The following is a 23,055-nucleotide window of genomic DNA, read 5'->3' on the forward strand; positions in this document are numbered from 1 at the left end:
ACATTTGAGATGTCAACACGTTTCCTTTCAAAATAAAATTATTTGATAGGTTAGTTATTTCACTTTTCCTGATACTAATTAATTAAAAACCCAAGGCCCAAATTTATTTTAAGGCTTGATTAAAAGTCTTTGCTTCCGGGTGGGAAGAAAAAAGCCTTTGGTTCTATGGAAGGAAAGTTCTCAAGTTGAAAAAGGGCTTTAGAAATTTTGATTCCAAGGTTGCTTTAAGATGAGAGAGAGGCAAGTCAAATTGGGTATGAGCCCCACAGAATTGGCCATGCTGTTTCCTGGGCTAGCAAAGCCCGGAGAAAGGGGGCTGTGTTGCATTGGGGTGGGACCACAGCCTGGGAGGAACCAGAAGTGAAACTGGAACTGCCTTAAAAAGCAGCTGGTAGTATTAGGCTGAGTCAGACCAGATGGAGCAGGGAGACCGGAGGATTCTCAGGCACAAATGTGTGTAGTTCACCTGGCACATTTCCTGAGAAAGTCAACGTGTTCATGTTTGACTCAGGATGGACTTGAGACTCAACAGAGGAAAATGAGAGAAGAGCAAAGGAAGGGGTTGAGGCAGGGGCCTTAGTGTGCAGCCTTTGAAAGAAAATTTCTGAGCCTTTGAGGGAGGCCCCAGGAAGTTAAAGTTGGAATTCTGGGGACATTTCCCCTCTCCACATGCTGCATGGAGGTGGAAGCTATGGCATGGAGGCTGAGGGGACATGCACTTGTTAAGTGTGTTGAGGCAAAATAACCAATAAGCATTTTGTACATAAGAGAAATAAGGTGAGTTTTAGTTGAGTCAGAGTGAGCTTTGTAACCCAGGAAGGTCTTAGAAAGTGTTCCAGACAAGTGTGTTTTCCAGTACAGTCTTATGTCTTTTTAGAACAAACAATATACATCAGACACCCAGGATACATTTTGAAAGTTTCAATGAGATATTCAGTTGCAAATTAGCAGGTAAACATGACCGTGATATCAGGAAAGGGACTAATATGGTCCTTACCAATAGGGCATTACCACTAGGGCATAGGAGGGGAACTGTGTATTTTCATCTTGAGAGAGTGCATTCTTTACTTTAATAGTCAGAGCAGATGTACAATGCATGCCTGACTGGCCATAAATCAGGTCTCCTTTGTTGAAGCCAAACCAGTCCTGAACCTGAATAGTTACCCCGTATACCCAAATGTGTGAAATCTCTTGTCAGGTAAAGGTAACCGTGTTAGAACAGAAAAGGTATATCCCCTTGGTTTGCTTTAAAATGATAGATTCCCACTGCAATATTAGTGATACAAACAAAGGTTACGTAGTCTTATGTAAGTTTATTATGCCTGGGGTTAAAATTGAAATTCACGTATTTTAAAAGAAAAATGAAAACTTATGAAACAACACTGACACCTAAGAGCAGTAAGTTTCTGGATAGTTTACTGGTAGTTATGTGCTGTGTCATGAACAAAAGATGGCACTGCTAATATGCTCTGCCTAACTAGGGCATGCAGTGCTGATGTTTTATCCATGGGAGTGATAGATTCAAATTCGAAGAGATTAAAAGCCACTGCTCTTTCTCCTGGCCTCCCCTCTCCCCCTCCCCAGAAACCACTGATAGATACCCTGTGTGTGAGTGGGTGTGGGAAATAGGACTTGGGTTTATGTCTATGCCTCTGAGGTGGACCAGTGCTTCTCAAACTTTACTAATGTGTCACCTGGTTCTTGTTAAACTGCAGATTTCTAGCAAGAGTACAGGTGATGGTGAAGTAGTTTTGAGTAGCCAGAGGTGGAGTAGTGGCTCTCAGACATCAGCCTGCATGACAGTTGTGTGAAGGGCTGGTTAAAAGGGGCTTTGCTGGGCCCCACCTTCTGAGCTTTTGATTCACCTCACTAGGGTGGGGCCTGTATTATGCATTTTAAACAAATTCCTAGGAGATGCTAATACAGCTGGGGGTAGGGGCATATTTCAAGAGCCACTGAGTTTAAGTATAAATAACTCTGAGAATAATCAAAGCAGCTATTTTGGATTCTGGAGCATTCTTTTAGAACTGAACTGAAAGTGGTGGAAAAAAGATTGCAGAAAGTAATAGAGTAATTAATAGTGTTCATGTTAAGCAAACAACACCTCATAAAACAATCCTGCCAGCCCTGGTGGTCCAGTGGTTAAGAATCAACAGCTCTCACCACCTGTCACCCGGGGTTCTTTCTTGCTCAGGGAACACACCACTCATCTGCTTGTCATACCATGGAGGCTGTGTGTTGCTGTGATGCTGAAAGCTATGCCACCAGATTTAAAATACCAGCAGGTTGCAGCAGAGATCTAGACTAAGATAGACTAGGAAGAAGGACCTGGCCACTCACTTCTGAAAATAATGGGCCATGAAATCCCTGTGAATAGCAGTGGAGCTTTGTCTGATGTAGTGCTGAAGGGTGAGAGGATGGCACAAAAAGACCACACAGGGTTCTGCTCTGTTGTACGCAGGGTTCCTAGGAGTCAGAATCCATTCGATGGCACTAACAACAAAATGGCAGCTAGTGCTTATCGAATATTTGCTATGAGCCAAACACTGTGCTAACAATCTTTGATCATTTTCTCATTTAAACTCTCAACAATCTTTGAAGCAGGTACTATTATTCCCATCTCACACATGAGGAAACTGAGGTTTAGAGAGTCTGAGCAATTTGGCCAAGTCCATACTTGATGGAGAGAGCTGACCCACCAACGCCCCCAATGTTTTACAACTAGAGACTTGGAAAAATAATCAAGGCTTTAGAGGCCCTCCCATCCCCCAGGGAGTGGCTAACTCCAGCATCCCTGCTCCAGTGAGTGGCCTGCGCTTCTCCCTCTGCTTTAAAGAAGAGTAGTTATCTGTGGTGACAAAGCTCAGAAGCCAAAGGACGGAGCCTTTCTTCTCTGATGGCCAGGAGCAGAGAAAGGTACTTCCAGGCCTGAGAATCAGATACTAGGGAAAGCTGAGTAGTGAGGAGCTTCCTGGAAGGGTGGAGAGAGTACTAAGTTACAGAAAGCTTGGGTTCCAGGCCCTGTTCTACTCCAACTGGCAGTGTGATGTTGGGTAAGTCCGTTCTCTTCTCTGGGCCTCACTTTCCCTCCTGTATGATGGGAGGATACTTCTAGATGATCTGATAATCTCCTTCCTTCCCTCAGCCTGCCCTTATCCCTGCCTTCACCACCCCCTGCCCAAACTGGCTCTGACATTCCAGAAACAGCCTTGAACTGAGGTTTGAAAGCCCCAGGCGGGAGTCTCAACCCACCTCTGAGTGTCCTCCTGAGCTCTGAACCCTGTGCACCAGGTCCTGATAGGGTACCTGGCCTGGGCAGATTGGAGCCATCAGAGGCAAGAGAGGCCCTGAGCCTATGAGAAAGCTCTCAGGGGGACCTGCATTGTGATGACCTCATTGACTCTATGACATCACCCTCTCTCTCAGCCTCTACTCCTCCATCAGCTACAAACAACCATCAGTCTGAATCCCAATGGTGTAAGAAAGTCTTTTCTCTACAACTGGCTGCTGATCTATCTCAGCCAGCAGGAAGCAACAGGAAATGGGAATTCACTGAGAAAAACTGTAACAGCTTTTTGCTGCAGAAATTGAAACCTCAAAGAGAAGAAATCCAAAAGGTACTGGCACATGGCCCTAACTGTGGACCACCATGTCTTTTTGCACATCGCAATGTGCTGGCTGCTGCCTCTCCAGTAGTGAAGGGCCTCATCTCCAGTGATGATGTGAAGACAACTAATGAGCTCTTTACCACCCTTGACCCCAACTACCTGAGTCTGGCTATGGTGGACGAGCTACTGGGCTACTTGTACAGAGGCAAGGTGATGATCTCGGAGCAGAATGTGGAGAACCTCCTTCATGGGGCCCAGTATTTCAACACAACAGGCCTTCAAATCCACTGTAACGGCTTTCTGATTAAGTCCGCTAGCCCTGTCAACTGTTTGCACTACCTCATCTGGGCTGAGATGTTTGAGCTCAAAGAATCTATCAGATTTGGTCTACTCTGGCATTTGTGGCAACTTCCACTACTGGGCCAGTCCTGAGGGGTCTATGCAGCCTGAGGGCTTCATGTGCTACCCACCTGTCATGTTCAGCTGCCTGTTTCAAGATGAAGACTTGCATGTGCTCAACAAGGACCAGGATCTCAGTACACTCATCATTTGAGTGTACTTTCAGAAGGATGAGCATGAGAAGTATTTCATGAAGTCCTATTACATCAATTTCAATGCCATCTCCAACAAGGTGCTGATGTTTGCCAGCTCTGACAACTCAGCCCATGCAACCTTGATGGAGAATGTCCTTGTGGAAGGAAAGCAGGAGAGACCATCCAGCCTGCAGAGCTGCCAGTGGAAAGAGGCCCCGCTTGATTCAGTGATCATCCTAGGTAGTAGGAAGGCCCACGGCAAGTTAATGATGGAGTGTTTGTGTATGTTATCCAGGAAAACCTGTGGTTGAAGCTCTCAGAGATGTCCTATGAGACAGCAGCATTTAGTGCCACCTCTGCTGGTTGCTACATCTCTGGTGTCACCACTGACCAGATTTCAGGGCAGAAGACAGCTTGGCAGTGTGCCGTGAATGACAACTTGTGGGCCAAGGTCTCTTAGTTACTTGGCTGGGTGCTGGGCTGGGACAAGAACGGCCTTCCTGACTCCCATGGGAACAGTTATGTCCCCACTCAGGCATTTCATTCTGGCAAAGCAGTGAAGTCACGAACCCTAGGGGGTTTTGGCAGCTCACTGGGAAGCCACATCGCCTTTCTGGTTGGCACAGCTTCTCTGCCCCCACCCGGCTGGTGCTGCCCAAGTCACTCAGTGTGCCAGGCACCAGGAACAGGACTGCACTGTGAGCAACAGCACCCGCATTGTCACTCTCAGGCCCAGATTCGTGCAACTTCTGCACCCTTACTCTGTACCCCACCTCATTGGAACTATGTATATAAAGTTTTGTATTTCTCCCTAGACTATGACATCTTAGCAGATAGGAAATGTGCTGTATGTACCTTTATAGCCCCAGAGCCTAGCACGGTGCTCGGCACTGATTAAATGTTCACCAAACTTAATCAGAGGAAGGATATGTATTCTCCCCATGTTCCAATCACAGGGGCATTAACTGCCAAAGGATGAGGGACCATTTCAGGTCAATGGGACACTGGGACTTATAATGGCACCACACTAGATGGTGCAAATGCAAAGATGGATATGTACCATGTTTCCCATGCTATCGTCTGAGTCTGGAGAGGCAGGCATGCACACGAATATATTACAATGCACCAAGATAGAAACAATGGAATAGAGAAGGTATGGGAAAGTAGTGACAAATTTAAACTTGGGAGAAGGGAAGGTGGGGGCAATGGAAAGCTCCCTGGATGCAGCAGCATCCTGTTCCTGAAGCTAGGTCTAAACACTGACTGTAGACAGGCATTCAAGGAAGGAAAACTCCTGGAGCAAAGGCATGGAGGTTTTACAAAAGGGAAAGACTACCATGTGGATGGTAACAGTGCTGGAATAGACCTAGGTCCTTGGTAAGTTTTTATTTTGACTGCCCTGTGTAGGAGCCTGGTGGTCACTGATGCCTGTCCCAGGACCGAAAGAGGCAGTTATGGCCTCTGCCCTGTCCATGGAGTGCCAGGCAGCAGTGCCCTCCTCCACTTCAATCTGAGAATGGCTATCTTGGAGACTTGTCTGCAAGACAGCCCGAAGGGTCCACTGACCAACAGCCAGTTGGCTTACAGCAAAATATACGAACAGAGTCTCCCTACGTACCAGTGGGCTTACTCTGAGAAGCAGAGGAGCACCGTGACTTCAGTCTATGTGCAAAAGGTCAACTTCCATTTGCATATGTAGATATTCGTTAAGATGTCTCTATGAATGTAAGGAAATATGTGTAGCAAATGCATATGTGTATATGAACATGTGGACAAAAGTATGCACACTTGCCTACAACTGCAGTCTCACAGACTAAATGTTATAAACAGAACATTTTGATAATTTTAGCAGGCCAGTATCCAGGGGCCTATGTGCTCCTTACTAGATTGTAACTAGGAAGTCTGCTCTTAAGTCCAGTATCTCAGAGCCCAGTTCTGGATCCTTCCCTGGTTTCCCAAAATGGATAGCTGGCAGCTTACCAAGAAGATGGCCAGCTTTACCTGGCAGGAGACAGAGAAACACCGTGAGAGATGCCTAAGGGCTCACAGCCCTGTGCACTGGGGCCAAGTCAGAGAACGACAGATGTTCTGGGCTGGAAGTTGTCTCCTCCATCTCCCTCCAGAGCCTGAATCTCCTCTGTGGCATCCCTCCTGAGGTCTACACCTGTAGTGAGTAAGTAAGAAATCATTTTCTCCCAGGTAGACCACTTCTCTAGTTTGCAGTATGCAGTATTGATCCACCACTATATGTGCCTTAAACATCTCATGTCCAGAGTGGGGATGAGTACCACCCTTTGGTCCTGCTGTGGGTCACCATTCACTCCCCACTTTCCTCTTTCCTTTGTGTTTGGTCTGGTTTCTAGCTCTCTTCTCATTGCCTTTGCTCCAGTTACTGCTTATACCGGATTCTCTTTTAATTCTCTATTGAAGAGTCCTCTGAAGAGTGCTATAAGCTTCTTGCTGGCGTCAAGCAAGTGAGACTGTAGGAGAAAGAGGGCTACTTCCTAGGTTCACTCCTATAGGAGCACCTTTTCCTGGGGGGTGTTAGCTGCTTCTCACTCCCTTCCCTACAGGCGGAGTGAAGAGGTCCGTTTCCTCACACTCAGGAGTGATATGATAGAGGGTCATGAAAAGATGGTTGTAAGAAAGGAAATTTAAAATATTCCTGTGATATGTTCTTGCTCCCTCTTAGCACAACTAGGTTGGCCTGTCCTTGTCACACCACTCTGAAACCCATGTGGTAGAAGTTTTCATCTCCAAATTGCAACGACTTGAGAAAATCATTTCTGGAAGGAACCTCCTTCTGGTTCTTCTTATAACGGGGCGTCTTGTACGGGGACAAATGAGGAGTTGTGGCCACCAAAAACATCTCTAGACTTTGGCAAATCACCTGGGGGACAAAATCGCCACCACTCAAGACCACTGCTGTAGAAGGAGCTAAACACTTCCTAGGCTTTGGGGGAGTGGTGAGTTATCCCTGCAGAAGTTTAGAATTATACCCTGGAAGTCCTATCAGACAGCTGAGGACATGAAAAAACCCATCAAGTTGCCCATTCTACCTCTGCAGACCCATGAGATTGGCTGCTGAGAACCCCAAGGCCGTCATGATGGTTGTGAAGCAGCTCTTCTTCCACAAGGCTCACAGAAGGGCGACTGGCAGGCAGGGAAAGGGAAGGGAGGAGGTGGAGTCAACAAACTTGTTGCAGCCAAGGCTTCTGGCTGAGATGGAGGCAAACAGCCCAGAACCCAGCAGAATGACCCAGGCAGAGCGCCCTGCAGGCCTTCCCAAGATAATGAGTGTGGAGCGCCGGTGAGATCAGCACCGTGGACAGCTCCGAGAACACGTGGTTTTCAGGCACAAGATTGAAGCGAATGAGTCCCTTCAACCAGAGGATCTGCTCATCCTCATCCACCAGGAATTCACTGTTCCTTAATGACAATGTTAAATATATACATTACTAAGGTGATCTTCACCACGACACTATGAGATTACTACTATAATCCTGTTATAGATCTGGAAGCAGGCTCAGAGGTTCCCTTGCCCAGGGAGACACAGATAGAAAACCAGGCTTTACAGTTGGACTGAGGATACTGGCTTCAAAGTCTGCTCTTTTCTCAATGCCTCCCACAGGCAAAGTTTAAGCATCACATCCTCTATGAAGAACTTCCAGAAACTCTATTCCCAGTAGAACTGACCACTCCCTCCTCTGCCCCCCCCCCTCGCCATCATACCTTATACACACTTCACACCATCACAGCATCTACAACACTTTATTGTCCTTGTTTCCACATCTTCCCCTGCTGAACTATAGATGTCCTCAAGGTCAGGTCACATATCTCTAGTTCATAACATGGTGCCTGACACACATTAGACACAATAAATACTGTTGAATTTATAGACTCAGAGGAGCTACATGAATCAATCATGAGGACAGTCCTCCATGATCACATCCATTATAGGCAGATCAGCAAGAAAAGAATTGCCTAATTCCTGATTCTGAATCCTTTCTGATAGTCTTAAAGAATGGCTCTCCTGGGCACTTGGCCAGGTCTCCAACTCATTCAACTGGAAGGCCCCAATATTTGTATATTCTGTCCTCATCGTGGATACGTTTTTCCTTTCTCTGAGTTTGTGTTGGGATTTCTCCCCAGAAACAATCCTGAATATGGAAAACTTAGTACAGCGTGTGATTCTGTCGAGCTTCCACACGCCTCAATAAATGGATACTTTTACAAAATTGTCTCACTAAAAGCTTATATGAGAAAGTCAAGAATAAAACGATGGGGAAAGTCCAGAAAACGGGTAGTTCTGTGCTCAGTATTTCAGAAAATTGTCTCAGGAGATCTCAGCTCTGGCCAAGCTCCCCCTGGGCAGTCAGGGCCGGGGAAAGGCAGCTTTTCAGTCAGTAGTTGTGCCGCCCCAAGGTAGTCACGAAGCCTAGGCCACCTCCCTGCACAGCCGGAGCTGCAGCAAACCAAGTTTGGTTTCTCACCCTTGAAGCTCGGCCACATCACCTGGACCCAGGATGCGGGCATTCGCCTCGCCGATTCAGGCACCAGTTAGTCTCGGAGCAACTTGGGCGCCCTCTGCTGGCCGTGGTTGAGCGGCGAACGAAGCTAGTGCTCAGGGTTTAGCCATGGCTGCACGCGCCCCCCGCCCCGCCCCGTCCTCGTCGTCTCACGGAATCACAGACATTCTCGAGGCCCTGGTCTCTGTTTATGGCCCTGGAGATGCTCTGTTCCAGCCCTGCATGTTCTCTCTCCTGGGATGTGTCTTTGGGCCATGGCTTCAAAAGCGTGGAAATCCTCATGCCTTTGAGATATCTGGAAAGGATCTCTTCTAAGTCAAGCCTTAATGTTAGGACAGACTTCAAGTTTCATGAGAAAAGAGGGGATATCAAAATCCAGAAGAAACAAGGCACTTGTTTCCACCATCTGGCTGATTTTTAACCTGCTCGTCAGAGGACTACAGAGCTGCCTGGGATTAGACCCTTCTGGATAAATCACTCTCCGGCTTTGAACACAATAAGAAACGACTGGAACAGAAGATCATGGTAGAAAATCTTCAGGCCTATACCTGTTTGGGAATTGTCCTGAGGAACTTCCCAGAACTCAGTAGCTATGTGAAGCAGAAATAACGCAGTCAGTGTGCCTTCGAGATGTCAGAGGGAAAAGTGAAGTGTGCTTTTCTCTCATTTAACCAATCCACTAAGAAAAATCAAGAAATAAAGAAGAAAGTGAACCTCATAACCGTCTTTACTTTACTATTGTTGCTAAGCACAGGAAGGCAACCTGCCCTTGTATTTCTGCACCAGCTCTAAGATCCCAGAAACCAAAATCATGCTTGTACATCTTCAATTTCCTCAAAACAAAAGTTTAGAGAGAAGAACATCATTTGTATTTCTTAATTAACTTTAGGATTTACATTTACCATTTACTTTTTCCAATTTACTTGAAGTATTTGCCATTTCCGCAATTTGAATTATAATTTTTTATTGAAAACTTCCTTTGGTGTGCTATTATATTACTGACTTCTGTCAATGTCGGTGAGGTTCACTGCTGTAACAGATAGATACAAAAATATTTTTTCTTTGAACATCACACAAACTTAGCTTCATATAACAGCTAAACGTAGGCTTTCAAAGATCAAATGATCCTGCTTGTTGCTTTTCTCCCAACAATGATTTAAGGACCTGAGTACCATCCATTTTGCAGATTTGCCATTGTCAACATATGACATCAAATCCTGCTACAGTGTTCAACCCTAGCCCACTCATCACAAAGGGTGAAAAAACTGTTGCCCCTCATGGGGGTGTTTTCACTGGCCAGCCCATATGGGGCAAACGTCACTTCTAGACACATATACGTGGCCAGAACTCCTTCACATGGCCAGAGCTAAGAGTAAAGAGGCTATGAAATACAATCTAATTTTCTGATTAAAGTGAAGGGAAGACAAGTTTGGTGAATAAGAGCACCGCTTTCTACACTGTGGGCACTGATGTTTTTAGTATTAACATTCTGTTTTCTTGCATGGACGCATTTTATCAAATACAATTCTGACTCAAAATCTGATTCCACACATTAAACTCAGGGAATAGAATTGAGTGAAGAAGGCAGGGATGTCAATCAATATGGTTCACAGCATCATTGGCTCTTTAAAGGGGAGACTCACATTGATTCCAAGGTCATAGATTGAAGTTGAAAAATAGCCAAGACTATTGTTGTCTCAAAATAAGAAAGAAAGTTATTACTAGATTTAGTAAGATTTAGATATAGACTGACGCTGGTGCCATCACTCAGTCACTATGACAGATGCTCACACATTGGGATGGTATATATGCTTATTGACTCAGCATGCAGAGAGGTTGACAGTGGGACACACTCCTTCCTATGCTTTCAACTCATTTGACTGTCATTCAGTTTATATGTGATCTGGTAAGTGAAAATCTCAAGAATTATCCTTTCTATACTCAGGTCCCTGAAAATTTCTAGAGCTCCTATTTTGCAATTTGGGTTGTACCAGGGTGGGGCCCACTCTTTCAGTTCCTTGCACACAAAACATTGTTTAAGATGAGTGATGCCCATTCCGAACATCTTCTCCATCCACTTTTATTCCTCATCAGCCCACGTTTCAAGAACTGATTTCACAACCAGTCCTGTGAATCTCCTCGAAGGAAACCTTCAAGCAGATAAGTGGAAAGAGGTGATTAGAAAAAAAAACAAAAAACCAGTCCCTGGTCTAGACAGTTCTTTCCTGCACTCTCCCATCAGGTGAAGAAGGCCAGAGGGCCGTGAATTGTGAGTTTGAATGAAAATACATTCAACAGGAACCCCAAATTCACAATCCATGCAAATTTTACCTCCTCACACTATTCGTAAAGTTGCTTTTCCTGTCATCCTCCACTCCTCTCACCCTCCTCCCCAACCTACACATACCCCCTCCAAAGATAATCACAAACCAGACCTCAGAAATCTTGTCTATTTTATATGAATCCACGTCTATCCAGAGAGGTCTCTATTTCAGGTCAAGGAAACTGGGCAGAGGGTTCTTTGCCCCCGGGGGCAGGGTCTCCTGCCCAGGGCACAGGTGAGCACACCAGCACACCCTACTTTCCTAGATCCATCTTCTCCCCTTTTTGCCCAACAAATTCCTTCCTTTCTAACACGAAAATCCCACTGGCATGCTTAAGTTCTTTAGTGTTCTGTTTCTCTTTTTATGCAACTCATCATTTCATCATCCTGATCACTCAAGAAAAGGCCAAGAATGAATCAGGAGAACTCAGAACTAGAGAGTCTTTTGATAAAAATGACTGAATACTCCTGTATTAATCATTTCTGTTCCTATGGCTCATTAATCAGTTTTTGTCTCTTTCTTTTTTTCAGTTTGCATATGTTCATATAATCCTTTCGTAGTATACACTAATGAAAGCATAGATTAATCAAGACAAATACATTATAAGAGCGTCAAGATCTGATTCGGGAGATGATGAGGCTCAGAAGATGAATTAATATACAACTACCTTTGAAAGCCATTTCTGAGGTTCTTCTGATGAGTCTGGTGGTTTTCCTGGTGCTCATTGGTCTGTTCCCTGAATTCCCAGGGAGTGTGGGGAGAGGAGTCTCGGTCTGTGCCACCTCAACTCTGGGTCTGAGGGCAGCTTTCCGTGGGTGTCAGTACCAGTATTCCTGAAGCAGGTGTTCCCTTTCGGCCTCCTTGGGATTACCAGAATATACTGCCTAAGTTCAATTTTCAACCTCAAATGGAGAAAATAACACACTTAAGCTCTTTTACAGCTGAAATTATTTGATGGAGGATTGAGGTCAGGTGTCCAGAAATTCAGCCTCATCCCTAGAGCTCAATGTGCCCCATTCGTCCTGAAAAGAGGAGCTTCAATGATGCTCCACCCTGGAGTCAGGCTGGAAGGAGTGATGTTCTCTGTTCCTACTGCAGTCAGGAAAACTCTCCAGGAATTTACTGTCTCCAGGGAAAACATGAATTCTCCTGCAGTTTACTGAAGGAAATTTTTTAAAAAATATTGCATACTGGGAAATATATTTTTGAGGACCTGCATTTGAATGATATGAAGTAAAATTATTGTACATGTAAATGAGAACACTTTGTTCTATAAAATATATGCACTGAGAAATACCATGTGCAAAATAAACACAGAAAAGTGAATTTAAATCTGTCTGACTGATTATGGACCATAGTTCACGTTTTTCTCTTCTTCTCACATCAGATTGTTGTTTCCTGGCTTCATTTTCAGTTGATGAAGCAACTTTGAAAATGCCTGAGCACCTGGACTGTGTAGGAATCATCTCACCACTGTTCTGTGTGTCCAGTTCTCTTCCTAGTTTCCTTCAATTTTTTACGTTTGTTAATGAAGAGAAGGCTCCTCCTTATTTTCAGTCAAAGAATTTGCCAAACACAGCATCTGTATTCTTCCTCGTTCACTGACAAGCTCATTCCTTGAAAGTAACACTTCACAGTCTTGGCTCCTCCCTGAATGTCTCTCTTGACCCAAATGCATCTCTGGCTGTTCCCTTGCTGCTGATGCCCAATGACAATTCTCCAAGAGGGTCTCTGCGCTAAGAATGTATGTGTTGAATACGACATGGTAACGTCAGTGCAGCCCCCAGAGGAAATGAGGAGGAGGCTTGGAAGGAAGAAGTTTATTATTCCCATAGCTTCCAGAGACAGGGGGGTCACTGCATGTCATGTGGGGCCACAGGGGAAATGGTCAGGTGGCAGAAGACAGGAATGAAAGAAAGCCTGAGCCAGAGCCTTTACTGGGATTTCTGAGAGAAAGAAAATGGAGGGTAAACAGCTTAGGTTGGCTAGTTTGAATAATGCTTGCTGGTGGGCTCTGGGCTAGAGGGGTGGTCTCCAGTTGCCTCATACCTGGCCCTAGGGTGGTTTAGGGCAAGGGAAAGAGTGGCTTGGGTGTGAGAGTTCTATAAGGAGGTGGCTGGGGCTACTCAAGGCTGCTTTGGTATGTACATCAAAGTTGAGTCCTTTGCTGTCTCTAAGAATTGGCTAGCCCTGGGAGAGGCAGTCACTCCCCTGCCAGTAAGATTATTAAGATGTCAAAACATCATAACCAACAGCATCAGCACCACTTGGAAACTTGTTAAAAATGCAAATATCAGGCTCCGCCCACATACTGCTGTGTCAGAGCAGGTGGAGGGAGTCCATGCAATCCATGTATCAACAAGACGCCCAGCTGATTCTGATGCAGGTTCAAGTTTGAGAAGCTCTGAAGAAGGGTATTGAGGTGCGGTGGGGGAGGAACTTCATTTACAGCAGGCCGCAAGCATCCTGAAACAAAGCTCCAGAGTGGAGCATTTTATGCTTTTTTTTAAAATTTCAAAATAAGAATTTTTGTGTGTTTATACTAATACTGGTTTTAGGGGGAAAAGCAGCTAATTTTCTTCTTTGGACACAGTTTATTCTAACAATATCTTACCCAAGGCAGGAATTAAAAATTAGCTCGTGGAGGGGAACTGAAGCATTCCCCATCACCCATATCACTGAAATATTACTATTGTCAAAATTTCCTTTTTTGTTATGAAGACTTTATTATTTTAGAGCAGCTTCAGGTTCACAGCAAAAAACGAGAGGAAGGCAGAGAGATTTACCCGATGCCTCCTGACCCATACACACATGGCCTCCCCCATTACCCACATCCCCCACGGGGGTTACGTTTGTTACACACGACGGTCCCGGGTCGCATCATGATCACCCGAGGTCCAGACTTTACATCGTGGTTCACTCTTAGTGTTGTACGTTCTGTGGGTTTGGAACATATTTTGTAATCATAATATTTACTGAGTGTAAATAATATATCCCTTTAATAATCTTAAATATATATATAAATTGAAAATGTTTTATTACAAATTTCATTAAAAATTTTTATGAGAACTATGTATTATAAATATGCATGATAGGCACGTGTCCCATGGCCCAGTGATGGAGTTCCTGCGCTCCGTATCAGCGGCCCAGGGTTTCACCAGTTCGGATCCTGGGCGCACAAGTGGCACCGCCCATCAGGCCATGCTGAGGCGGAAACCCACATGCCACAACCACAAGGACCCACAACTAAAATATACAACTACGTACTGGGGGGATTTGGGGAGAAAAAAAGAAGATTAGGAAAAGTTGTTAGCTCAGGTGCTGCTCTTGAAAAAAAAACCACGTAATGTATTAGAATCGTAGTGTGTATGTACATTATAATATAAATATAAAAAATGCAGGTAGGAGGTATGTGTTCGAATTTTTTTGAAGGAGTTGAACAAAGCTGAGCGATTCTGAGGCTTCTAGCAGCATCTACATATTCAGTACAAGGGCGGGCCACTTGAGGACTTCATTCAAGTGGAACTGCAACCAGCTCCAGGTACCGATCCAGGCGCTCCAGAGGGAGGTGACCCAAGACTCAGGTAAGCATAACTGGAACCAGTTTCATCCTCTCTTCCATGAAATGGGAAGAAAATAATGCTACCTAAACAGGCCTCCGCTCAGGGGGAGACGGGAGCAGCCACAGGAAGGGCGGAGGACGCGGGGTCGGGCTCTGGGCGCGGTCCCTACCGCCACGGAGCCACTGGCAGGGAGGGCTGCGGGCAGGCGCGCCCGGGCTGCGTGGTGGCGAGCAGGGCGTCAAGCGCCGTCCCCGGCCCGTGCCGTGTCCAGGGGAGTAATGCGGATTTCGGACAAACAAGAGGCAAAGAGCACAGACTTTGGAACTGAAGGTGCCTGACCTCAGCCCCCTGTTCCCTTTCCCAGTGACCTTTGGCGAGGAGATCACCCCAGAGCCTTTTTGCTCAGTTCTCACATGGGAGGACACCTATTTCAGAGAGGTCCCCAAAGCAAGAAGAAAAGCAGATCTGTACTTTCACCGCCACGGACCACGACAGCGATTCGAAAGGGAAAACACGGCCTTCCTCGCTTTTTGTCTTATTCCGGTTAAGGGAGAGTGCTGAGACAGACAAGAGTCGGTGGCGCGCAGTGAAAGCAGAAACCTTTAAGAGGAGCACAGCCAAATGGGGACGTGAGAGCGAATGCTCAATACGACTGTGAAAAGGAAAACCTCGGAAAGAAGAAGCGTCAGATCGGTGCTTTGGCCGTGGGGTGGGGTGTAGACAGCAGAGTGGCGTGATAGAAATAGCCCATGTGTCAATGGGAGCCATAGTAGCCAGCGAGGAGTTCTTAGGTTTGCAAGCCTTCCATCGATGTGTGCCCTTACACCATGCACGTCGGAGGCATGCCAATGAATGTCTGCAAACATGGTAAAGTGCAAAAGCGTGGGGGTAAAACCAGGAATTGTTCAAAGAGAAAAAGAAGTGGCCAAAGAAGAGACTCGAGGGGCTAACAAATCCCTCACAAGCCTGTCTGCTGGACCACAGCGGCAAACATGTGAAACGTGTAGGACACTGGAGCAAGAGCCAAAGAGGTCTTCCATACATCAAGCATCCCTCAGACAACCCAGTGCGCTCATCCGAGGTAAGGGCTTGGTTCCAGGGGGGTTTTTAAGCGTTCACCTCGAAGAAAGGCAGTCTCAGGGGAAAATTACCCCCAAATACAACTGTCTTTGCAGTCCGGTCCAGGCTAGGACGAAAACGAAGAAATGAAGACACACGCACACTAACAGACACACGCACACACAGATGTTTCTCTGTGCAGGCTTTATTTTTCCCATAGCAGGAAAACACGCAATGGTGCAAAGGTCCAAATGGGTGAGAGTGCTGGTCATCCGAGCCCCTGGAAGAAAAGAAGGGATTTGCTCTGAGCGCTCAACTTCACGAGCTGTACTTTGGAAACGAGAAGCCCTTTCCGTGAGCGGGGATCCGGTAGGAAGGGAGGTCTGGTCGGTGCCTAACACTGTTTCCCGGACAGTTGGATGGTGTAGCGCTGTGGGAGGGAGCTCGTCGCCTGGGTGTGCTCACTGCCGCCACGGACCCTTGCTGGGGGAGTCGGGAGGGCAGAGTCTGGACGGGCTCCGGGGCAGACGGGAGCATCCCGGGGAAGGGCGGAGGACGCGGGCTGGGGATCGGGGCGCGATCCTTACTGCCCCGGAGCCGCCGGCAGGGAGGGCTGCGGGCAGGCGGGCCGGGGCTGCGCGGCAGCGAGCAGGGCGTCCAGCGCAGCCCCCGCCCCGTGCAGGGTCGCCCCCGCCTGCGTCAGCTGCCAGGAGAGCCAGGCGCGCTGCGAGGCCGCGGGCTGCGGGCCGCGGGCGGGCAGCGGCAGGAAGGCGCCTCCGGGAGCCCGCAGCTCGCCCAGGGCCACGTCCAGCGCGCCCACGTGGTTGAAGAGCCGGGACAGGGGCCCCGACAGGGGCGCGCGGGCTTCTGGCGACAGGTGGTGGCGGCGCTTTGGGGAGGCGGGCCCGGCCTCTCGCCTGTCCTGGCGGAGTCCGCCGCCGGCGGTCCTCTCTGGAGACCCGGGCAGGGTCCTCCTGTTCTTGAGCTGCAGGGCGGTGTGGGCAGAACCTAAGCGGGAGAGAGAAAGGGAGGTGTTGCCGCGAGTGCGCGCGGCCCCTGGGACTCCCTGCCAAGGTCCCCAGAGCCGCTTCCCGGTCCTGCTCCCGACTCCAGCCCCCTGGCCCCCACCCGGCCCAAGCCAGCACGCCCGCCCGCCTCTGGGCCCCTCCCAGGATCTGACCCGAACCCGCGCCACGTCGGGCACGCCTTCCTCTCAGCCCTTTCGAAAGGGCTCCCGGAGCATCTCCCCAGGGCCTGTGTCCGTCCCCTGCCCCTGGGCCCTGGGTTTGCCACCGAGGCCCCCCACCCACGTCCCCACCTGTGCCAAGGGCCGGCCCAGCAACTTACCTCCTCTGCCCTGACGTCCTGCTCTGCTGGGGTCAGCCTTGTCCTTTGGTCTCCCCTTAGCTGGGGATGGTCGTCCCCTCACCTTCTCTTCTCCCCGTCTGTGTCCGTTTTCTTGGTGGCGACTGCCACGGGGGCCCTCAGGGCTTCTCCCCCGCTTCAGCCTGGAGCCCTCAGCCCGCAGGCTCCGCTTGGCGATCCCTGTGGGTGGAGAGGAGGGGAGTAGTGAGTGGCCCCTGCCTGTTCTCTGGAGTCTGGGAGAGAGTGGGTTGGAGGAGGCTGCAAGTCCGTCCGAGCCACACCCCCAGAGGCCTGCCGGCTCCCTCCAGCTGCCCACAGCCTCCGTGGGCAGCTCCCCAGGGCCCTAGCTTTCCTGTCCCTCTCCAGGTGACCGGGCCGCCTGGCATGCACGCTCCTGGAAACCCGGCCTCCTGTCCAGACCCGGAGCACGGCTCAGCGGGCAGAGCCCTGACCACAATGAATCCGGCCTCCCCCTTGGGTTTCCCTGGCCGCCTTCAGCCCTGGGAAGGTCAGAGATCCTGGGGCCTGCCGCTATGCCCATCCCAGCCCCATCGCCAGCCTCTCCAAAGCCTCCCAACCCTAGCTGAAAACCCATCTCCCCCAGCGAGAAGGTGGAAGCTTACCTTCTCTGCTGTGAGAGCCCTCTGCGGTCTCCAGGATTCCCTTCGTCGCCCGCCTTTCAGAGGGATGGCGATGTTCTTCCTTCCCTTGGAAGGGCAGGTGTCCCTTGGAGTCCGTCCCTGGGTCTTCCCTATGGGAGGGCCCTTGTCTCCCTGGGTGCTCCTGGCCAGGCCTGCTGCCACGTGTGGCCCCTTCCATTTCATCCACGTCTCTGGCCTGTGCTGCAGGTCTGCAGAGCTGAGGCGAGGACCGGGGCAAAGAGCGGATGGGCAGAGGGCGTGGCTTGTGAGGAGATCCCCCTGGGCCCCCCGCTGGGCGGGACTCAGGTTGAGCCTGGGAGCCACACCCCCAGTGGGGGAGGGGACCCGAGGAGAGGAGGTCCGTTGGGGGAATTCCCCTGTCCTGCTTGGTCTCCGGGACTCTCTTGGCTGCTCACTTCCGAGCATCCGGAGCATTCGGGCTCTCTGCTGCGGGTCACTTCCGATGAGTACTATTTTTGGCGTTGGTTTCCCGGGGCTTTCTCTCCCTTTGTCTCCACAGTTCTGGGTGACTGCGGGTGTCCCAGCCTGGTACGCTCCAGGCCGAGGCTCAACCCAGGCTGAGTGTCAGGGAGGAGAAAACCTCCGAGTTTGGGCGGAGCTCCATTCTCTGTGGCCGCTACTCAGGGCTGCCATCGTGGCGGGCATGCCACCGGCGACTCCACGGATCCAAAGGGTGTGGCGATGCTGCCGATTCCTCCTGTAGACCCAAAGGGCAGCTGCACTTGCAGCCCGAGGGCCATCGCCCAGGAACCTCTGCTCTCCACGACACTGCAAGTTTTGAATTTGTTCAAACCTTCCTCATTCTTTTCTCTTCACTCTCCTGCATCACGCAAGGGTTGCTCTCGCTCGTCCAGTGAAAATCCTGCCAGGCTATGCCGTCCTCATTTCTTTAAACCCAGAAGCTTCTGCCTTTCTCACCGACAAGGCTCATGGAGGGAAGGACACGAAGCTCAAAGGACTCCAGGGAAAATCGTGAGAGAGAGGGCAGAAGCAGATTTGCAAGTCCTGGGCTGTTGGCGCTCACCGGTGATGGGACGGAAAAGCCACGTGTTCACAGTTCCATCCAAAAGAGTTCTTTGTCATCTCACCTCAGGGGAAATGGCAGGGCAAGATGATCTGAGGCTCTCAAGATCTCCACCACCGGTGTGCCTGCTGGAGCCTCATCCACCTACCCACCAGCAGGGGGCTTGGTGGAGGGCATCCATGTGTCTCTACCCTAGTCACAGACCAAGCCCTAATCACAGCTACAGGATGAACCTTGATCCCAACCACAGTGTAAACCATAATCCCAGTAGTAGTTTGAACCCTCATCCTGGCTATAGGCTGAGCCCTGACCCTACTCACACACTGACTTGATCCAGACTCACCATGAAAATTACAAATTGGCCAAGCACAATGTTAGAAACTACTAGTGAATGTGAAAACATGAGAATAAAATGCATTGTGAATCAAAGTCCTATCTCTGTGGTCTCTCTTCATTTCACTTCAAATTTTAATTGTAACTCAATTTTGCTAAGTTAGAGAGAAAGACTATAATCAACCCCACGCTGACATGTTGTAAAGAACAGGCTCGAGGCAGGGGAGTGTGGCTCGAGGAAGCCTAAAGCAGAGCTGGCCCTGCAGATGGTGGTGGAAAGACGGGTAACCCTCTTCCTGCTCTCACAAGATGGCAGGCTTATTTTAAGGGCGCTTTAATAGCTTTAAAAAATGGATTCAAAGAACACTGGGGGAAGCCTCTGATTTTGAGGGTGAAATCAAGGTTTTTCTCAAGGGCGTGAGAAAAAGTGAAAATTATGTTCTCAGTTTGCTGCTGTTTAGCCAACAGAGGGCAAACAGTACCTCTGAGCATTTATTCTTGAAGCCTCTAGTTTCTTTTTCCTCTCCAACAGCCACTGGAGGGAGGGGGATGTGAAAAGCAATACGATCAGAATGTAATGAAGGAACAGACCTCCCTTGGAGTCAGATACCATTGTTTACAAAAAAAAAGGCCCCTGTAAGCAGAAGCCTCAAAATCAGGTGGTCTTTCCACCACCATCTGCAGGGCCAGCTCTGCTTTAGGCTTCCTCGAGCCACACTCCCCTGCCTCGAGCCTGTTCTTTACAACATGTCAGCGTGGGGTTGATTATAGTCTTTCTCTCTAACTTAGCAAAATTGAGTTACAATTAAAATTTGAAGTGAAATGAAGAGAGACCACAGAGATAGGACTTTGATTCACAATGCATTTTATTCTCATGTTTTCACATTCACTAGTAGTTTCTAACATTGTGCTTGGCCAATTTGTAATTTTCATGGTGAGTCTGGATCAAGTCAGTGTGTGAGTAGGGTCAGGGCTCAGCCTATAGCCAGGATGAGGGTTCAAACTACTACTGGGATTATGGTTTACACTGTGGTTGGGATCAAGGTTCATCCTGTAGCTGTGATTAGGGCTTGGTCTGTGACTAGGGTAGAGACACATGGATGCCCTCCACCAAGCCCCCTGCTGGTGGGTAGGTGGATGAGGCTCCAGCAGGCACACCGGTGGTGGAGATCTTGAGAGCCTCAGATCATCTTGCCCTGCCATTTCCCCTGAGGTGAGATGACAAAGAACTCTTTTGGATGGAACTGTGAACACGTGGCTTTTCCGTCCCATCACCGGTGAGCGCCAACAGCCCAGGACTTGCAAATCTGCTTCTGCCCTCTCTCTCACGATTTTCCCTGGAGTCCTTTGAGCTTCGTGTCCTTCCCTCCATGAGCCTTGTCGGTGAGAAAGGCAGAAGCTTCTGGGTTTAAAGAAATGAGGACGGCATAGCCTGGCAGGATTTTCACTGGACGAGCGAGAGCAACCCTTGCGTGATGCAGGAGAGTGAAGAGAAAAGAATGAGGAAGGTTTGAACAAATTCAAAACTTGCAGTGTCGTGGAGAGCAGAGGTTCCTGGGCGATGGCCCTCGGGCTGCAAGTGCAGCTGCCCTTTGGGTCTACAGGAGGAATCGGCAGCATCGCCACACCCTTTGGATCCGTGGAGTCGCCGGTGGCATGCCCGCCACGATGGCAGCCCTGAGTAGCGGCCACAGAGAATGGAGCTCCGCCCAAACTCGGAGGTTTTCTCCTCCCTGACACTCAGCCTGGGTTGAGCCTCGGCCTGGAGCGTACCAGGCTGGGACACCCGCAGTCACCCAGAACTGTGGAGACAAAGGGAGAGAAAGCCCCGGGAAACCAACGCCAAAAATAGTACTCATCGGAAGTGACCCGCAGCAGAGAGCCCGAATGCTCCGGATGCTCGGAAGTGAGCAGCCAAGAGAGTCCCGGAGACCAAGCAGGACAGGGGAATTCCCCCAACGGACCTCCTCTCCTCGGGTCCCCTCCCCCACTGGGGGTGTGGCTCCCAGGCTCAACCTGAGTCCCGCCCAGCGGGGGGCCCAGGGGGATCTCCTCACAAGCCACGCCCTCTGCCCATCCGCTCTTTGCCCCGGTCCTCGCCTCAGCTCTGCAGACCTGCAGCACAGGCCAGAGACGTGGATGAAATGGAAGGGGCCACACGTGGCAGCAGGCCTGGCCAGGAGCACCCAGGGAGACAAGGGCCCTCCCATAGGGAAGACCCAGGGACGGACTCCAAGGGACACCTGCCCTTCCAAGGGAAGGAAGAACATCGCCATCCCTCTGAAAGGCGGGCGACGAAGGGAATCCTGGAGACCGCAGAGGGCTCTCACAGCAGAGAAGGTAAGCTTCCACCTTCTCGCTGGGGGAGATGGGTTTTCAGCTAGGGTTGGGAGGCTTTGGAGAGGCTGGCGATGGGGCTGGGATGGGCATAGCGGCAGGCGCCAGGATCTCTGACCTTCCCAGGGCTGAAGGCGGCCAGGGAAACCCAAGGGGGAGGCCGGATTCCTTGTGGTCAGGGCTCTGCCCGCTGAGCCGTGCTCCGGGTCTGGACAGGAGGTCGGGTTTCCAGGAGCGTGCATGCCAGGCGGCCCGGTCACCTGGAGAGGGACAGGAAAGCTAGGGCCCTGGGGAGCTGCCCACGGAGGCTGTGGGCAGCTGGAGGGAGCCGGCAGGCCTCTGGGGGTGTGGCTCGGACGGACTTGCAGCCTCCTCCAACCCACTCTCTCCCAGACTCCAGAGAACAGGCAGGGGCCACTCACTACTCCCCTCCTCTCCACCCACAGGGATCGCCAAGCGGAGCCTGCGGGCTGAGGGCTCCAGGCTGAAGCGGGGGAGAAGCCCTGAGGGCCCCCGTGGCAGTCGCCACCAAGAAAACGGACACAGACGGGGAGAAGAGAAGGTGAGGGGACGACCATCCCCAGCTAAGGGGAGACCAAAGGACAAGGCTGACCCCAGCAGAGCAGGACGTCAGGGCAGAGGAGGTAAGTTGCTGGGCCGGCCCTTGGCACAGGTGGGGACGTGGGTGGGGGGCCTCGGTGGCAAACCCAGGGCCCAGGGGCAGGGGACGGACACAGGCCCTGGGGAGATGCTCCGGGAGCCCTTTCGAAAGGGCTGAGAGGAAGGCGTGCCCGACGTGGCGCGGGTTCGGGTCAGATCCTGGGAGGGGCCCAGAGGCGGGCGGGCGTGCTGGCTTGGGCCGGGTGGGGGCCAGGGGGCTGGAGTCGGGAGCAGGAGCGGGAAGCGGCTCTGGGGACCTTGGCAGGGAGTCCCAGGGGCCGCGCGCACTCACCGCAACACCTCCCTTTCTCTCTCCCGCTTAGGTTCTGCCCACACCGCCCTGCAGCTCAAGAACAGGAGGACCCTGCCCGGGTCTCCAGAGAGGACCGCCGGCGGCGGACTCCGCCAGGACAGGCGAGAGGCCGGGCCCGCCTCCCCAAAGCGCCGCCACCACCTGTCGCCAGAAGCCCGCGCGCCCCTGTCAGGACCCCTGTCCCGGCTCTTCAACCACGTGGGCGCGCTGGACGTGGCCCTGGGCGAGCTGCGCGCTCCCGGAGGCGCCTTCCTGCCGCTGCCCGCCCGCGGCCCGCAGCCCGCGGCCTCGCAGCGCGCCTGGCTCGCCTGGCAGCTGACGCAGGCGGGGGCGACCCTGCACGGGGCGGGGGCTGCGCTGGACGCCCTGCTCGCTGCCGCGCCGCCCCGGCCCGCCTGCCCGCAGCCCTCCCTGCCGGCGGCTCCGGGGCAGTAAGGATCGCGCCCCGATCCCCAGCCCGCGTCCTCCGCCCTTCCCCGGGACGCTCCCGTCTGCCCCGGAGCCCGTCCCGACTCTGCCCTCCCGACTCCCCCAGCAAGGGTCCGTGGCGGCAGTGAGCACACCCAGGCGACGAGCTCCCTCCCACAGCGCTACACCATCCAACTGTCCGGGAAACAGTGTTAGGCACCGACCAGACCTCCCTTCCTACCGGATCCCCGCTCACGGAAAGGGCTTCTCGTTTCCAAACTACAGCTCGTGAAGTTGAGCGCTCAGAGCAAATCCCTTCTTTTCTTCCAGGGGCTCG

General features: G+C 50.8%; 1 protein-coding gene and 1 pseudogene across 1 annotated transcript; both read left to right on the forward strand.

Annotated features, from left to right (window-relative positions):
* Positions 1–3,389: 3,389 nt before the first annotated feature.
* Positions 3,390–4,752, forward strand: LOC103565845 (calicin-like; annotated as a pseudogene).
* A 16,198-nt stretch (positions 4,753–20,950) lies between these two features.
* On the forward strand, positions 20,951–22,745 carry LOC103543586 (serine/arginine repetitive matrix protein 3-like). Its single transcript, XM_008510452.2, has 3 exons — positions 20,951–21,340; positions 21,784–21,981; positions 22,321–22,745. Exons 1-3 carry the CDS (start codon positions 21,145–21,147, stop codon positions 22,743–22,745), a joined length of 819 nt encoding a protein of 272 aa, XP_008508674.2. The 5' UTR covers positions 20,951–21,144.
* Positions 22,746–23,055: the final 310 nt, after the last annotated feature.

This window comes from Equus przewalskii, chromosome 26 (genome assembly GCF_037783145.1).
Source record: "Equus przewalskii isolate Varuska chromosome 26, EquPr2, whole genome shotgun sequence".
NCBI lineage: Eukaryota > Metazoa > Chordata > Mammalia > Perissodactyla > Equidae > Equus > Equus przewalskii.

Bases quoted from the DNA above. Each gene is read 5' to 3' on its own strand.
- LOC103543586 (XM_008510452.2), top strand. From the start codon at position 21,145: ATGGAAGGGGCCACACGTGGCAGCAGGCCTGGCCAGGAGCACCCAGGG. The intron at 21,341-21,783 runs GTAAGCTTCCAC...CTCCACCCACAG, and splicing joins GGGCTCTCACAGCAGAGAAG to GGATCGCCAAGCGGAGCCTG. The intron at 21,982-22,320 runs GTAAGTTGCTGG...TCTCCCGCTTAG, and splicing joins AGGACGTCAGGGCAGAGGAG to GTTCTGCCCACACCGCCCTG.